We start from the raw sequence: 17,500 nt of genomic DNA, 5'->3' as shown, positions 1-17,500 counted from the left end.
GAGTTTCAGAGTTTCAGTGTGGGAATTTGCTCTCAATGTGTGTCTATTTGTGTGTGCATTCATCTGTGTGTATGTGTGTACGCAAGTGTGTGTGTGTGTGCTCTTGTGTGCTCTTGGGTGCTCCTTGTTGGTGCCCCCCCCCCCCCCCCCATCCAAATCCTCCCCCACCTTTCTTATGCAGCCCTTGCCACTTAATCTACTAAACCCCTCTTCTACTGCACTTTTTACCCCCCCCCCCCATAAATGCACAAATAGGCTGACACCAGACATAATTTCACTGCATTTCTTACTTCCAGTAACTATATGCATGTGACAATAAACTTCCTTGTATCCTTGTATCCTTGTGTGTGTGTGTGTTTATGTATCTGTGCACATTTGCGAGTCTGTCTGTTTGTTCAACTAGTATACACACCCATTAATTATCAGATTTGAGATTTATGTGTGTTTGTGCATGTGTGTGCGTGTGTGTGTGTGTGTGTGTGTGCATGTGTGTGCGTGTGTGTGTGTGTGTGTGTGTGTGTGTGTGTGTGTGTGTGTGTGTGTGTGAGTAAATACTTTGTGTGGGTGCCAGTCTTATTGACAGCTCTATTGCACTGACTTACACACAGCGCATCTGAAACACACACACACACACACACACACACACACACAAAGAGAGAAGAGAGAGAGGGGGAAGTTCACCGCTGTTTGTTTGTCATGTTTGTCATCTCGGGCACTAATGGGGGGGAGTGAAGCAATCAAATACGCCTCACATCTGCAAATCCGCTAAAACGCCGAGCTGCAGTGAGCCCCGCGCCGTACAGACAGCCGCATACAGACAGCATGCCAGACGCCAACCTGTTTTCAGGTTCAAAGCGCGCAAGACACATCACACACACACACACACACACACACACACACACACACACACACACACACCTTTTTATGTCTGTGCACTGTTACAGAGGAAGACGGGGAACTCTGAGAAAAAGGGGAAAAAAAAAGACAGAAAAAAATATCAATCTCTCTCTGGTGACAGGATGGCAGACTGCCACTCTGAGAGAGAGAGTGAGAGAGAGAGAGAAGGAGAAATAAATGGAGAGAGTGAGAGAACAGACAGAAGGAGGAAAAATACCTCTCCTAAGCTACAGAAAAACGCTCTCATTTGAACTAAATGACTCCACGTCAAGCCGCGGTTGCTCTCAGCTTGGCTCCGGTTGACAAAAGCCAAGTCGGGGGCAGCAAATAGCCCTGGAGGCCACATCCACCGATCAAACCCGACTGCCAATGGACCACTGGGAATCCCACCTCCACCCACACTCCCCCAGTCAATGCACTGACAGAGACCTCATTTCCAGCATGCGTGGCCCAATCAGGAGAGTATCTCGGAGTGAACAAAGGGCTAACAGGCGACCACGACGAGTCAGGTGTTAGTGTGTGAACGGGAGGGGTGTCTGTCTGCTGCACACACACACACACATATCACGCGGGGTGGGGGTGGGGGGGATTGCGGCGGCAGGGGCAGGTCGGCACTACAAAGGAGAGTAAATGTGTGCGGTGGAGAGGTGGGGCAAATCAGGCCGCCGGGGGCTGGCGTCAATCTGGTGACACGCGTGATGAGAGTGGAACGCGGGACCGCCCCCGCATCATGCACTCTGCCCTGTAATCATGGAAATCCATTCTCTCTCTCTCTCTCTCTCTCTCTCTCTCTCTCTCTCTCTCTCTCTCTCTTTTACACACACACACAGACACACAGACACACACACACCCCCACAATCCATTTCTCCCTTCCCCCTCATTTCTATTTCCCTTACTGTCACCTTTCCTAATACACATTTAACGAGCTTGGCTGTCATAACAGTATAGGAACATTATCATCTGACCGCGCTGTGAGAATGGTGATCAGTGTTTATACTGTTAGTGTGTTTGTGTTCACCGCGTTTGTGTGTGTATGCATGCACATGCCTGTGGTTATGTTTGAGTGTGTGCATGCATACTGTATGTATGTGTACATGTGTGGTGCACAAACAACATGCCTGTGTGTGTGTGTGTGTGCGTGTGTGTGTGTGTGTGTGTATATATATGTGTGTGTGTGTATATGTGTGTGTGTGTGTGTATATGTATATGCATGTGTGCATGTGTGTGTGTGTGTGTGTGCACGTGTGTAATGATGAGGCTGATGAGGGTCAGGACCAGACAGTCTGAGCTGAAATCATTAGCCTGCTCTGTGTTACGTAGGAAATCATTATCTACTGACCACTACAGGCCTACTAATCTCATTACCAACCACTGGACAAGGAGACAGTCATGTCAAACACACAGCATGCCAGCGTTGTGCTGGTGTGTGTGTGTGTGTGTGTGTGTTAGACAAAATGATATGAGGTTAGATGAGTTGAAAACATACTATAAAGGTGCTAAGAGATGAAAAGAGTGTGTGTGTATGTGTGTGTGTGTGTGTGAGAGAGAGAGAGAGCAAGAGAGAGTGTCAGAATATGTGTGTGCTTGTGTGTTGATGTACTGTCCTTACCTTGAAGAGGGAGCGGCAGACGTACTCATACACCATGCTCTTCAGGGAGGCCTCCAGCGAGGCTATCCGTGCCTCAGTGTTCTCACACTCCTGCAGGACAATCCAGAAGAGACCGGTCAGACACACACACACACACACACACACACACACACACACACACTTCCTCTCTCTGTCAAGTTCTTTCTGTCAAGTTCTCTCTCTCTCTCTCTCTCTCTCTCTCTCTCTCTCTCTCTCTCTCTCTCTCTCTCTCTCTCATCCCCTTCTTGTGTCTCTATTAGCAGCCACCCTAATGTCCAGTAACAGCCACCATCTTCATCAAAGAGAGCACCACCGCACAGAGACTCCTTTGAACCTCCCTAGATGGCAGTGCATGTGTGTGTGTGTGTGTGTGTGTGTGTGTGTGTGTGTGTGTGTGTGTGTGTGTGATGAGACCAATGCGGGCACTGTTCGAGAAGCGACGCGCCCTTGAAGTGTCCTGTCCGTCAGCAGGCGCACACTTCAAGGCGTCCGAGGTGCTTTGGGATAGAGTCGTCACCATGACAAGAGAACTAAGCCCAATTACTGCTGAGTTGAGCAGCCTCCTACTGAGAGAGAGAGAGAGGGAGAGAGAGAGAGGGAGAGAGAGAGAGGGAGAGAGAGAGAGAGAGAGAGAGAGAGAGGAAGGGAGAGCAGGACAGAAGGAGAGGAGGAGAGGCTGGGAGGAAAGAGGAGTACAAAGAAGAGGAGAGGAGAGGTGAGGGGTGAGAGAGGGCAAGAGAGAGAGAGCATAAAAGGAAAGAGAAAAGAATGGAGATGGATGAAAAAGGAGGACTAGGAGAGAGCTGATGAGAGTGAAAGAGTGGAAACAAAGGAGAGAGTGAAAGAGTGAAAGAAGGGAATCGAGGGAGAGAGAGAGAAACACAAACCAGTGATCAGATAAAAGCCCCCCCCCCCCCCCAGAAACTCCAAACTCGAAAAATCCATGCTCCAAAAAGCTGTGAACTCGCTGCAAGGTATCCATACGTCACACGTCCCCTCCTCATCTCACTCTATCCCTTCTTTTTCTTCCCCCAATCCCCACTCTCTGGGTTACAGTCGGCCACGTCATCAGTCTCTGTCCCCTACGGGGCCTGTGGTCCCTCCTCATCTCATCTGTCCGTCTCTCTCTTCATGACCTGGCGGTGAGTTGCAGGCGGAGATGGACACAGGTATTGTTATTACACCAATTTCAAGGCAGACTCTGAGCTTTCACGGGGAGCCATCACTTCCATATCACTTCCATTGGGCTTTTTAATCTTTTGTGTGTCTTTGTGTGTGTGCTTTCTCTGCTCTCAGGGAGTCGTGAGAACATCAGGCTAGGTCAAGGGTCACCGCACCAGATATGTACTGTTCCCTGAGTGTGTGTGTGTGTGTGGGGGGGGGGGGGGGGTGACTGAGTGTATGAGAGGATGTGTGTGTGTGTTTGTGTGTGTGTGTGTGTGTGTGTGATGGTGAATCAAAGCAGCACTTGAAGAGGAGAGTGGGGTCAGGGGGGGGTGAGATCTACCTCTCCAATAAAAGCCCCTCCACTGCTGCCAACACCCTGCTGCCAGGAGACCAGACCACACAGACTGACCACACACTTCACTATATTTCACACACACAGTCACTTGGTGTGTGTGTGTGTGTGTGCGTTTGTCTAGAACCCAAGGTGGTAATCCAGTAGATACACAACACACTACACACACACACTTACACTGTCAACTCTCCCATAGATTTCATATGTGATCAGGTGCATACACACTCAACCATGAGTCAAGTATGTACACACACCTACTCATTGGCATATTTCTCTCTCTCTCACACACACACACACACACACACACACACACACACACACACACACACACACACACACACACACACACACACACTCTGCCAGTGAGATCTCTGCTCTAGCTCACCCACCGTACTCCTCCTGACCTCACGCAGTACGCTAAGCTCAGAGCCACTAAACTCCCACAATCCCACAAGGCTTCCCACCATGCCAGTGCCAAGCGAGAAAGCCACCGAGCAGTCGGCCGCCTCGCCGTGACAAAAAAGGCGGGGGAAAAAATTCCCAGCTAATCTGGGAGCGATGGTGGCGGGGCTCTCCCGTCACCAGAGACCAGTGCGTCTGATCAGCATTTCAAAAGAGTGGGACCAGGAGCGGAGGGGCTCTCCGCGGGCTCTCATTACCCTGCAATCAAAGGCCCAATCTGGGCGACATGTGTGCCAGTACTACCCTGGCTCTGGGTCTCCCTGGAGCCCACGGGGGCAATTAAGGGGGACGTTAAAGAAGAGGAAAGAGAGAGAAAGAGAGAGAGAGAGAGAGAGAGAGAGAGAGAGAGAGAAAGAGAGAGAGAGAGAGAGAGAGAGAGAGAGAGAGAAAGAGAGAGAGAGAGAGAGAGAGAAATGGAGGTGAGGAAGGCGAGGGACGTGTCCCTAGTGGAAAGGCCCTTTGTAGAGAGAGAGAAATGGAGGTGAGGAAGGCGAGGGACGTGTCCCTAGTGGAAAGGCCCTTTGTAGAGAGAGAGAAATGGAGGTGAGGAAGGCGAGGGACGTGTCCCTAGTGGAAAGGCCCTTTGGTGGGCGACAGCTGCAGCGGTGCAGTTTGTCTCTGCACATGAAACAGGATGGAAGAAGCCCACTGCCCAGTGGAGTTCCCCCAGTCTGCTCGGGGCCTGACCACCACACTGCCCTGCTGAGCACAGCTCTGGGCATACTGAGGAAAACTTCCACTTTACAAGATGAACCCATACAGGCGCGCCTGCAGGTGTACGTCCGTACGCACTGTGCGTACCATCAGGCTACTCAACAGCGAGAGAAAATTTCCCTTGTGTGTGTGTGTATTCACACCAAATTGGCCTACCATACCTTCCCAACTATGCACAGTATCCCATTAGCTGCATGCCATCAGGCTATTTACCATTTTCTATTACGTAAAGTTAGTGAACACGTTATCAAAATTAACGTGCACACATTTTGTTTGAGCAGGAGAGAGAATACGCACGCAGACACGCAATAGGCTACTTGTTGTTTTCTTTTACTCGGCTATCTATATATGGTTATCAGCATACAATGTTGAGCTAATTCACTAACTCAATACTCATCATGGATATCACAAGTTTTAAACTATGAAAACAGAAAGGATGGAGGCAGCAAAGCTAGGAGTTATTCCAGATGGACAAGAACAAGGTAGGCAATTGGTGTGCTTGTCAGAACGTTAGACTGCACTAAAGCCAGACGTCACGTTACGCTAGAACAAAACTAAAGGTAACTTTAGCCTACTTTTTTGCTGACTGACCAATGCACGGACCTAAAACGGACAAATATTGTTCACGAGTGAATTATTTTTTTGCGGGGGGCGCCCCTGAACCCATACATTCCTCTCAACATTAAACCATATGAGTGAGGCTGTAGCATGAAGGAAGGCTTGGGATCTGCACTGCAAACTGTCTCACTGATGTAACTGGTATGGTTGATGTGTATTATTACTACTACCATAGACATTCTAGTGACAAGTGTACACTGTGTTTCCTTACTGACCAGAAATTAATTGTATTGCCTTACTGCTGACAAACTGACTACTATAAATGTGGTCCATCTCAAAAAGGTGGAAATTATCGGTGAAATGCCGGCGTTCTGAGTGTGGCCAGCTGACAGGCCAGTTGTGAGAGGAAGGGACGAACAAGCCTGGGAAAGGCTGTCAGATCCCAGGAGAGGGACTGCAGAGGATTCTGTGTGTGGTCAAAGGGTGACCTTCAAAGCGACTGCTCCCACCGGTGTCCCAGGTTGATAGATAGATAGATATCGCCCACCCAGGCAGACAGGTCGCCCCATCAGAGTGGCTTCTCGACTGGGTTGGGGAGGAGGCGTTACCTGCTTGCTCTGGAGGGCTCTCTGGAAGATGCGGAGGAAAGAGGCCAGGCTGAAGCGGTACATGTTGTTGATCTTGGACAGGTCCGTGATGACGAAGTACATCTTGCTGGCGCTCTCGGCCAGTGGCAGATACGCATCCCGCTCCTGCATGTGGGAGAAGCAGGAAGAGAGGAGGATATGGAGAGGGAGAGGGAGAGGGATGGAGGGAGAGAGGGAGGGAGGGAGGGAGAGAGTCAGGGAGTCAGGTCTGATGTCACACTGCCCCCTTGAGGGATCTATTTGCACAGCTGATGAATATGATATGAAGTCTCTCACACGCACACACACACACACACACGCCATGCACATACACACACAAACAAAAAAGCAAGACACAGGCTTTGATCACATCATCCAGCCAGAAACGCAAACAAAATCCAAGGCGGAATCAAAACAAACAAGGTCACACTGGCAGTGGCAAAGCCCAGTGAACAGTATCGGAAGGAAATGAAACAGGAAATGGACAAATTGCGCGTCTGATCTGCATGTCTCTGTGTGTGTGTGTGTGTGTGAGAGGCATGCTGATAAGGCGAGCAGTGCTATCTGACGCGTGTGTGAGATAAGGGGCCGCTATCTCCTCCCCCTCAGTAAGAGGCATCTGACTGCCACACTCTCTTCAATAGAGCTGACCAAAGGCCTCTGTGTCTGCCACACTCACACACACACACACACACACACACACACACAGCACTGACAAAAAGCAGTCAAAGGGAAGCCCTGCAGGAGATGTCTCCATCAACTGATAGGGGTGTGGGGACTGAGTGTGTGACCAGAATGTGTCTTGTGCCGCATGTGTGCACCCTGTGAGTCTTTATGTGTTGCACATTTGCAAGCACTGGGAGCGGAGAGGGGGAGGGAGGGGAGGAGAGGGAGGAAGGTGCATCGTGTAGCCATGGCAACTGTCAGTCAAATTCCTCAGTGAGAGTGGTGTGTCTGTTCCTCTTCTCACCTCAAAATAACACCCTAGATGTGTGTGTGTGTGTGTGTGTGTGTGTGTGTGTGTGTGTGTGCGTGCACGTGTAAGAAGAAAGCCAGCGCCAGCTTTGATATAAATGCCGCAGGGGCACTGACACAGTGCATGTGTGTGTGTGTGTGTGTGTGTGTGTGTGTGTGTATCTGTGTGCTCAGTGGGCTAGAGGGTGTGAGAGACTGCCTTCTTTGTGTGGATGCCTCTGAGCAGCCACCTATTCATCCATTCCCCAAAAGTATTCATTTAACCAGATAACTCTGGTTCTCCCTTTCCTCTGAGCGTGTCTTTCTAACATTCTCCACCTCGCTCCTCTCCTCTCTTCTCCTCTCCTTTCCTCCCCTTCAGCATTCACAATGCTTCCACATAAACACAGCACCTTGACTCCCACAACCAGGTGCGCTGCTAGAAAATGTGGGCCCTATGACAGACAATAATTCTGGGCGCCCTGAAAATGTGGTTCTCTGGGGGCCCCCTTAGAATCATCCTAACTCCCTCTCCCCTAGCGGCACACCTATCAACAGCAGAGAGGTGCTTTAATAGTCACACACACACACACACACACACACACACACACAAGTACTGTTATTTATACACACTGTGGCAATATCATGATATTACATTCGACCTCATGAAGCTCATTTGAGCAGGAATTGAAATAAAAACAAAAGAGATGGTGAAAGTCTGTCCTTGCTCATCTCTGTGTGGACACTCAGAGGGCCACAGAACCAGAGATGGAGAGACACACGAGGAGAGGGCTCCATGCTGCCAGGTCCTCCGAGAGACAGTGGGGTCACGGCAGAGGTCACACGGAACACGCAACCTCCGAGCGACACAGCAGCCTGACCTCACAGTTAACAAATAGCTTCCCAAACACTAACCGCAGCAGATCTGAGAGACTAAAGAACGAGGAACAGAGAGAAGAGACGTGCAGAGATGAGAGAGAGAGGGTGAAAGAGAGAGAGAAGAGAGGAACAGAGATGAGCGAGAGAGAGAGAGAATGTGGGAAACATCATTTACAGGCTCATTTTCAATGGCAGGGTGTTTAAATCCGAGTCCAAGACCAGAGCCGAGGTAAGTCAACACAGTGACTGATAAGGAGGGAGAATGAAAAGAGGGGAATAAAGTCACTGGCATGAAAGAGAGGGATGTGCTTAAAAGAGACTTCGGCAGAAGTTCAAAATAATCTTAAGCACTCCATTACCCATGGGCCTGTGGGGCTTGGAGCTAGAACAGAGCAGAAGTCAAAATTGAAAAGTCAAATCTTTTGGTTTGAAGTGCTGTGTCGCATTTAAAACCCATCCGTCAGTAAAAAGCCCAGTCAGGGGAAATTAGGTCCAGTGGTCATATCAGGGAAATGTACTTTGAGGGAACCAGGGGAAGCAGCTCTCAGACCGGGAAGACAAACTGAGTTTCTCTCTCTCTCTCTCTCTCTCTCTCTCTCTCTCTCTCTCTCTCTCTCTCTCTCTCTCTCTCTCTCTCTCTCTCTCTCTCTCTCTCTCTCTCTCTCTCTCTCTCTCTCTCTCTCTCTCTCTCTCATATTCACACCATTTATTTTCCGTCTCTCCATTCTCGCCCACTGGCTTTCCACTCATTCGGAACTCCCTCTGACTTCTCTCCTCCGCCCCCGTTCTCTCCCCTGCTATCCAGCCTTCTGTTTGGACTACAAACCAACTCACTGTCTGTGTGTCTGTGTTACAACAATCACCCAGTGGATTCATCCTTCACTGACTGAGCATTCTCATCAGTTCATTCACTTCCACGCCGCATTTTATGATATCTTAAAGGTACAGTCAACAACTGCGTAATTTGTTTATGTTTATGTTTATGTTTATATTTCAATATATTACCAGACGCTTATGTCCAAAACAACATACATTATATTTTAACCAAGGACCAAACGAAACACACCAGAGAGGTAAGCTCACCACTCCCGTTAGTATTCCCAAAGAAACTCCACGCACGGTTTCATTTATGTTTGGGGGACAGGCTGCCCCCACTCCAGTTTTTGGAGCCTGGGCTGCCTACAGAGAGCGGGTTTCTTTACACTGTACTCACGGAATGGGACGCTAGAGCTCGCGAGGAGTTGATTGCTGAATGTGTCAAGCTTTATGAACTTGAAATAGCGTACAATCGCTGACTGCACCTTTAATGTGTTGTTCCGTACAATCGCTGACTGCACCTTTAATGTGTTGTTCCTTTTTTGTTAACTTTTCACTGTTTTCAATGTCGCTTTTTACCGGGTACCACTGTAAAGAGCATTACAGACCTGGTCTAGAGAGGCCTGCAGCCGGTGAGATTCGCTCAGGGACTCCTGGATCAGCGCGCTGCTGGACTTGGTCTGGTTCAGAGACTCAATCAGGGCCTTATTCTCCAGAATGTTCCCCTGGGCTGTAGCCAAAGTCTGAGAGAGGGAGAGAAAGTTTGAGGGAGAGAAAGTGAGAGAGAGAGAGAGAGAGAGAGAGAGAGAGAGAGAGAGAGAGAATAGAGAGTAGGAGGTTGAGAGGAGAAGAGAGAGAGAAAAAGAGAAAGAAAATGATAGTTAGGATGTGACACTGGAAAGATGAATAAATTACATTATCAGTCTCTGTGCAAAAACATCCCAAGGCCACCCAGATTGTCATTAATTAGAATTCATTCTTTCAAGCCACTGGCGTTTGGTTTGGATAATTAAGGGTGGGAGCATACTGAATACCGACACCCTACTGAATCTTTGGTCCTTGCCTCTGGTGTCTGCTTGTCAAAAGGACATGAGAGTGTTGGGACAGCTGTCAATAGTTGAACAGTTGGGAGCATTACACACACACACACACACACACACACGCACACACACGCACACACACGCACACACACGCACACACAGAATTCCAATTTTCTTCGATAGTGTTTGTTAACAAGTGTTCATCTCAGGATGCTTATGCTTAAAACCCCATACCCCTGTATCAACAGACGTCCTCCATCCTACTGTGTGGAGAACTATACCTCCAGCAGACACTCCTCCATCCTGCTGGGTGGAGAACTACTGGGTGGAGAACTATACCTCCAGCAGAGCCTCCTCCATCCAACTGGGTAGAGAACTATACCTCCAGCAGAGACTCCTCCATCCTACTGGGTGGAGAACTATACCTCCAGCAGAGACTCCTCCATCCTACTGGGTGGAGAACTATACCTCCAGCAGAGACTCCTCCATCCTACTGGGTGGAGAACTATACCTCCAGCAGAGACTCCTCCATCCTACTGGGTGGAGAAATATACCTCCAGCAGAGACTCCTCCATCCTACTGGGTGGAGAACTATACCCTCCAGCAGAGACTCCTCCATCCAACTGGGTAGAGGACTATACCTCCAGTAGAGACTCCTCCATCCTGCTGGGTGGAGAACTATACCTCCAGCAGACACTCCTCCATCCTACTGGGTGGAGAACTACTGGGTGGAGAACTATACCTCCAGCAAAGCCTCCTCCATCCAACTGGGTAGAGAACTATACCTCCAGCAGAGACTCCTCCATCCTACTGGGTGGAGAACTATACCTCCAGCAGAGACTCCTCCATCCTACTGGGTGGAGAACTATACCTCCAGCAGAGACTCCTCCATCCTACTGGGTGGAGAAATATACCTCCAGCAGAGACTCCTCCATCCTACTGGGTGGAGAACTATACCCTCCAGCAGACACTCCTCCATCCTACTGGGTGGAGAACTACTGGGTGGAGAACTATACCTCCAGCAAAGCCTCCTCCATCCAACTGGGTAGAGAACTATACCTCCAGCAGAGACTCCTCCATCCTACTGGGTGGAGTACTATACCCTCCAGCAAAGCCTCCTCCATCCAACTGGGTAGAGAACTATACCTCCAGCAGAGACTCCTCCATCCTACTTGGTGGAGAACTATACCTCCAGCAGAGACTCCTCCATCCTACTGGGTGGAGAACTATACCTCCAGCAGAGACTCCTCCATCCTACTGGGTGGAGAAATATACCTCCAGCAGAGACTCCTCCATCCTACTGGGTGGAGAACTATACCCTCCAGCAGAGACTCCTCCATCCAACTGGGTAGAGAACTATACCTCCAGTAGAGACTCCTCCATCCTGCTGGGTGGAGAACTATACCTCCAGCAGACACTCCTCCATCCTACTGGGTGGAGAACTACTGGGTGGAGAACTATACCTCCAGCAAAGCCTCCTCCATCCAACTGGGTAGAGAACTATACCTCCAGCAGAGACTCCTCCATCCTACTGGGTGGAGTACTATACCCTCCAGCAGAGACTCCTCCATCCTACTGGGTAGAGAACTATACCTCCAGCAGAGACTCCTCCATCCTACTTGGTGGAGAACTATACCTCCAGCAGAGACTCCTCCATCCTACTGGGTGGAGAACTATACCTCCAGCAGAGACTCCTCCATCCTACTGGGTGGAGAAATATACCTCCAGCAGAGACTCCTCCATCCTACTGGGTGGAGAACTATACCCTCCAGCAGAGACTCCTCCATCCAACTGGGTGGAGAACTATACCTCCAGCAGAGACTCCTCCAGCTGGGCCAGCTGGATCTTCATGTCCTCCTCCTGCTGCAGTAGACGGGTCTTCTGGGTCTCCAGCTCAGGCTTCTCCTGCTGGATGGTGAGCGCCAGCAGCTAGCGGGAGGGAGGGAGGAACAAAGCAGAGGAACCAATGAGGATACAGAGAGGGCAGATGTGACCAATGAGGAACTGACTACAAGGAAGTCTGTCCAATGAGAGGAATGATGAAGCTAGAGAGGTTGGCACTCTGAAAGACTAAAAGAAAGCCTTAACGAAAAGGACCTAATTAAATTTATAAATACAGAATCTCGAGCAAGAGCTGATGTTTTGGCCCTCCGGCTTTTCTCAATGCTCACCTGATGAGAGAAATGAGAAATGGCAGGAGTAACTAATGAGAACATAAATATGATGACTATCCAATGAGAAGGATGGCATGTAACCAAATAAAACCCGGAGGCAATCTGGTTGACAATATCAAACCACAATTATTTTTTAAAAGCATGCCGCTATTATAATTACAATTCTCACAGATGCTGTCAGAAAAGGGGCTAACTAATGCTGAAAATCATTAGTGTTTTTCCCCCTTCATTTTGTTTCTCTTGTATTTAGTTATGTATTTATTAATGTATTCGTTGTTGTCTAGTTCAACTGAGGACAAAAAAAGTGAAACTTCAAAAAGAAAGAGACAAACACAGGCTTGAGCAAACAAGGTTGTTAATGAAAGAGAGGCAGGGGGAAGCAGAAAAAAAAAATAATTGTCCAACAGCGCAACAGCCACAGAACAGAGAGCGGCCTTTTGAAGAACATAAGAAGCCGGCGAAATTGTGTTCGGGGGCAGTCTGAGAGAGGCGACTAAGATGGAAACAAACATCAAGAAAAGAGAAAGGGAAATGTTTCCCTCCATCATAAACATGTTTTCCCTTCATAAACACTCTGGGCTGCAGGTGCATGGCGGAGGAGAGGAGAAGAGGTAGGGAGCCGGAGGCCAGAGGATGACCCTTAAACCGCCACTGAAAGTCTGCAATCATGCACTCCGCAGAGAGAGGGACCAGAGAGAGAGAGAGAGAGGGAGGGGGAGGGGGAGAGAGAGGGATAAAGAGACAGACCAGAGAGAGAGAGAGAGAGGGAGGGGGAGGGGGAGAGGGATAAAGAGACAGACCAGAGAGAGAGAGAGTGGCACCAGAGAGAGATAGAGAGAGGGAGAGAGAGAGTGAAAGAAGGATAGGGAGACAGACCAGAGAGAGAGTGGCACCAGAGAGAGGGATGGTAACCAGAGAGAGGTAAAGAGAAAGAGTAGTAGAGGATGGGCAGGATGAGCGAGAGAAGGCATGTGAAGTAGCCAGGGTAAGACAGCATGAGGATGAACGGGCAGATAGCTGAAATGAAAAGACAGGAAATGAGAGAGAAGGAGAGAAGAAGAGAGGAGTGAAGGGAGGTGAGGTGGATGCCAAGAGAGAGTGGTAAGAGAGAGAGAGTGGTAAGAGAATGCCAGGAGGCAGGGTGAAGGAGGGAGAGGGGGATGCCAAGTGAGAGTGGTAAGAGAATGCCAGGAGGCAGGGTGAAGGAGAGAGAAGGGGTCAGCAGAGGTCTAGCTGAAAAAAAATTGTATTTTTTCCATTCCGTGTCCATTCTCTCCAGATCTATCTATCCGTCTATTTTAATTTCCCGACGATTAGCTACCCTGTATATGAACTGCATGACATAAGTTAAACTCTTCTTGTCTTCATCTGCACTCACACAGTTCTCAGTGGCAAGCCTGTACTGCATTATCTCACTATTGGATTCACTGAGCCAATGTTTCAGTACATTATTATAACTTAAATATTGATATTAGCCTTCAGGCGATTTTTGTCTAATCTGCTAAAATTTCATTTCAACTGACCCAACCATAAAATTACTTGAATATTACTGAAATGTTTTCGTTTGAATTGTACCCGTAGATTTTCCTAATTTCCACTCATTTGGGATCAGCCCGCCCAACTGATGCCTGCTGGCAATCATTTTTCTAATAATAAAATGTAATGCACGATTAACTGTGTTTAACCGCCAGGATTTCGAGATTACAATTGGTAGCAAAATCTGACTTCAGTTCTGTGTGTGTGTGTGTGGGCACCTCAAAAAGGCCGGCAGACACATCACACACACAAGTCTCTTACTTCAAGTGTGCGCTGGGAGAGTGTGTGAGGAGCACGTGGAGTTTAACTATGAGTGTGGGATGCAGTGAGCATTGGGGTATCTGTTATTGCCACTTTGCCAGAGGCACATGGATAGCCCAGTTATGGACTACCATGTTATTCCACTATAATTGCTGTATTATACCCTCATTCAATAACAAATGAGTTTAAATGGCTGTATTACTGGGTTCCATCAGCAATACTTTTCATTTTAATTATTTAGCAGGCTTTTCCATTTAATGTCTACTGAGAGCACTTTATTAGTAATGAGACGAACTATGTTAAAGATGTTAGACACGATAGGGCCTTGGGTCTTTTGGCAAAGGAAAAAAGGAGAAGCTTCACCATAGGCTCAGTGTGTGGTGTCTCTGGGGGCCCGTGCCTACACCACAATGCGGTAATAGCTGGTCTGGGACACGTGATTGGCTGTCTCCTTACCTGCCCGCGGAGCCCTGCTCGGGTGGTGGTGAAGTTGACCTCGGTGACGATGGAGGCGGCGTCGGGAGGGATGAACGGGCCGGGGTTGCGGGTTGCCAGAAAGAGGCGGAAGTCCTCGTTGTAGTCGATGACCTTCTCGCCGATCTGGACCACGTACCGGGGACCTGTAGGGGGTGGGGGGGTGGGGTGACAAGAGAGAACGGCCATTACGGAATGCCACTTCGGGCCTTTATTTCAACCCACCCCAGCGTCTGCCGCCTCAATTATGCAGCAGACTGCCGACCTCCGAAGACGGATGCTGCCGTTGTTTTGGTTGCCGTGGCAATAAAACGGGGAAATTATTTTAATAGAGAGAGGAGAATGAAGATTGAATTGTTTTAGCACTGGAGCGGAGGCGCAGCAGGAAGTGCTCATCTGTCTCCCAATCTCCCCCTGGACAGAGAGAGAGAGAGAAGGGGCGGAGGACTGAGAGAGAGAGAGAGAGAAAGAGAGAGAGAGAGAGAGAGAGAGAGAGAGAGAGAGAAAGAGAGAGCAGTGCCCTGGTGGCCTCTCTGGGGAGCACTCTCCCCCACGGCCAGAGTATAGTCATCCAGGAGGCCCCTCCTGCTCTCGTCTGAAGGAACGGCGTTGAGGAAATGGCACCGCAATTTCAAAACACACACTACACAGAACAGATCACGCTGAGCACTGAAGCCTTACCCAAGAATCTAATCCCTGTGCTTTTTATCACGAGCCTCCTTTGATACCAAGATCGTCCCTTTTTTTTCTACGAGCCTTTTTCTCCACAGATACTCGGTATTCATTCCTATTCCACTCAGAAATCATGTTGTTCTCAGTTCGCCCTCACCATGACAGTGTTGTGAGCCCCCAGAGTGGTGTTATGTACTGTAGGGGAGGGGGGACCCTGGCCTGATGCTTCTTAAGATAAGTCCCATTCTCATCTTATGCAGCTGGATCAACTGCACATACAGTACAGCTGCTGCAGTGACTAGCTTAATTACTACTGTATGTTGCATTAAAAATGTCATTTTTGTGGCCACAGAAAATACTGCATAGGAAGCAATCATCGCTCTTATTATTTTCATGCTTTGTAAACCTATCATATTCAGTACCAGTCAAAAGTTCGAGAAGCATTTTAGATGATCATCTCATGAAGCTGGTTATGATAATGCCAATAGTGTGAAAAGCAGTGGTGAAGATAAACGGATGCTAATTTGAAGAATCTGATTCATTAAACAATACTTGTTTTCTTCACTTTAAAGAACTGAATATGATCCATGTATTAGATTCCTTGTGTCTAACTAAAGGTGGTTGAGAAAATGCCAAGAGTGTGAAAGGTTGTCATCACAACAAAAGCTGGTTTGAAGAACCTAAAACATAACATTTGTTTTGTTTATTCTTTTTTTTTGTTTATTATACAACCCCACGTGTTTTCATGCATGGTCATTAAAAGAAACCAAATCGTTAAATTAGACCCATAAATTAGTAGGTGTGTTCAAACCATTGACTGGTAGTAGTGCACATGGATACCCGAGGTGCCAACATAAAATCAAGCCCACCTTCCAGCTTTTGTTTTTGGGAAACAAAAACAAACAAAAAAAGCAACATACCGATTCTGTAGAGAAGCTGCAGTGAGAGTAGGTTAAATCGAAATAACTTACTGGAAATCTACTGAATATTAAGTCATAAAACAACAAAACAACTGGTCTGCAAGTGTCAATTGCGGTGAGGCGATGCTTATTGCAGCCCCAAATATAAACACACACAATTAACGACTCCTACTGAGAGAACAGGCAGAATAACAGAACAGAACAAGTGGGTGCGTATGTGCCAGACACTGCCTGTGTGTGTCTGTGATTATGTCTTAGAATAATGGTGCAAATACCAGAGCAACCAATCCTCTCATCACACAACACATCATCGCACAGTGTCTCAGTCAAATTAACGCTGTATATTCAAACAGACTTCAGTGTGAATCCTGAGAACAACACCACAGAAATCCACTCACACCTTTCCAGTCGTGTCTGATTTAAACAAAAAAAAAAGGGAAAAAAAAACACAGCTGGGTGAAAATGTGACGGCCTTCATCAAATCATAAATCTTAGGTTGCAATTGTGTTTCCATATAGATCAGGAAAAAAAAAACACTTGGTATTTCAGCTGGGTTGCCAGCTTGGGTGGGCTTCCATCTGCCTGCAGAAAACACACACACACACACACACACACACACACTGTTTGACTCCTCCCCACACCACACGTCTGCAATGCAGCACAGCATGGCACTCTCCCCTCCCCTCCCCTCCCCTCCACCACTCTTCCCCTCTCTTTCTCTCTCTCTCCTCCTCCCTCATCTTCTCTTTCTGTCACTCAAACCTCTTCCTCTGCTTCTATCTGGCTAATACTCTCTTCCCATCAGCTCCTTCTATCTCTTCCTCTCTTTCTCCATCATTCTAATCTGTCTCTCAATTTTTTTTCTCCCTAAATCCATTATCAGCTCATTTCTCTCTGTTTCTCCATTGCTTCCCCCTCCCCCCCGATCAACCACCAAGCACTTTCTTGCCCCCCGCTCGCTCGCTCTCTCTCTCTCTCTCTCTCTCTCTCTCTCTCTCTCTCTCTCTCTCTCTCTCTCTCTCTCTCTCTCTCTCTCTCTCTCTCTCTCTCTCTCTCTCTCTCTCTCTCTCTCTCTCTCTCTCTCTCTCTCTCTCTCTCTCTCTCTCTCATCCTTGTTCCATATACGTTGTGTTATATTTTTTATTTCCCAAGCCTACCCCACTCTCTCAGGCGCATCATTCTCTTTGCACACTAACACACAGAGTCTTCCCTTTTCTTTGCGTTTCTTATATGCACTCACACACAGAGACAGAGAGAGAGAGAGAGAGAAAAGATAGAAACAGGGAGAAAGAGAAAGGGGGGGGGAGACAAATGCACATTCCACTCCTCCACCTCTTATCTCATTTTTCTGTTTCTCTTTCCACATCCCTG

At 48.2% G+C, this 17,500-nt stretch overlaps 1 protein-coding gene across 1 annotated transcript in view; it reads right to left on the bottom strand.

Moving 5' to 3' along the window:
- dync2h1 (dynein cytoplasmic 2 heavy chain 1) overlaps positions 1-17,500 on the bottom strand; it is a 190,928-nt gene that overhangs the window by 97,785 nt on the left and 75,643 nt on the right. The window contains exons 67-71 of the mRNA XM_076282346.1: positions 14,520-14,683; positions 11,902-12,021; positions 9,661-9,795; positions 6,386-6,529; positions 2,507-2,596 (exon numbers count right to left, since the gene is read on the bottom strand). Of these exons, the coding sequence (XP_076138461.1) occupies positions 2,507-2,596; positions 6,386-6,529; positions 9,661-9,795; positions 11,902-12,021; positions 14,520-14,683 (653 nt within the window). The remainder of the gene's footprint in view (positions 1-2,506; positions 2,597-6,385; positions 6,530-9,660; positions 9,796-11,901; positions 12,022-14,519; positions 14,684-17,500) is intronic.

This window comes from Alosa pseudoharengus, unplaced genomic scaffold (genome assembly GCF_046254945.1).
Source record: "Alosa pseudoharengus isolate Yale_2024_CS ecotype anadromous, Long Island Sound unplaced genomic scaffold, YU_APseudo_1.1 YU_APseudo_1.1_scf_13, whole genome shotgun sequence".
In the NCBI taxonomy this organism is placed as follows: Eukaryota; Metazoa; Chordata; class Actinopteri; order Clupeiformes; family Clupeidae; genus Alosa; species Alosa pseudoharengus.
The sequence above is the reverse complement of the archived record's forward strand: the minus strand, read 5'-3'. Positions and strand labels throughout refer to the sequence as shown.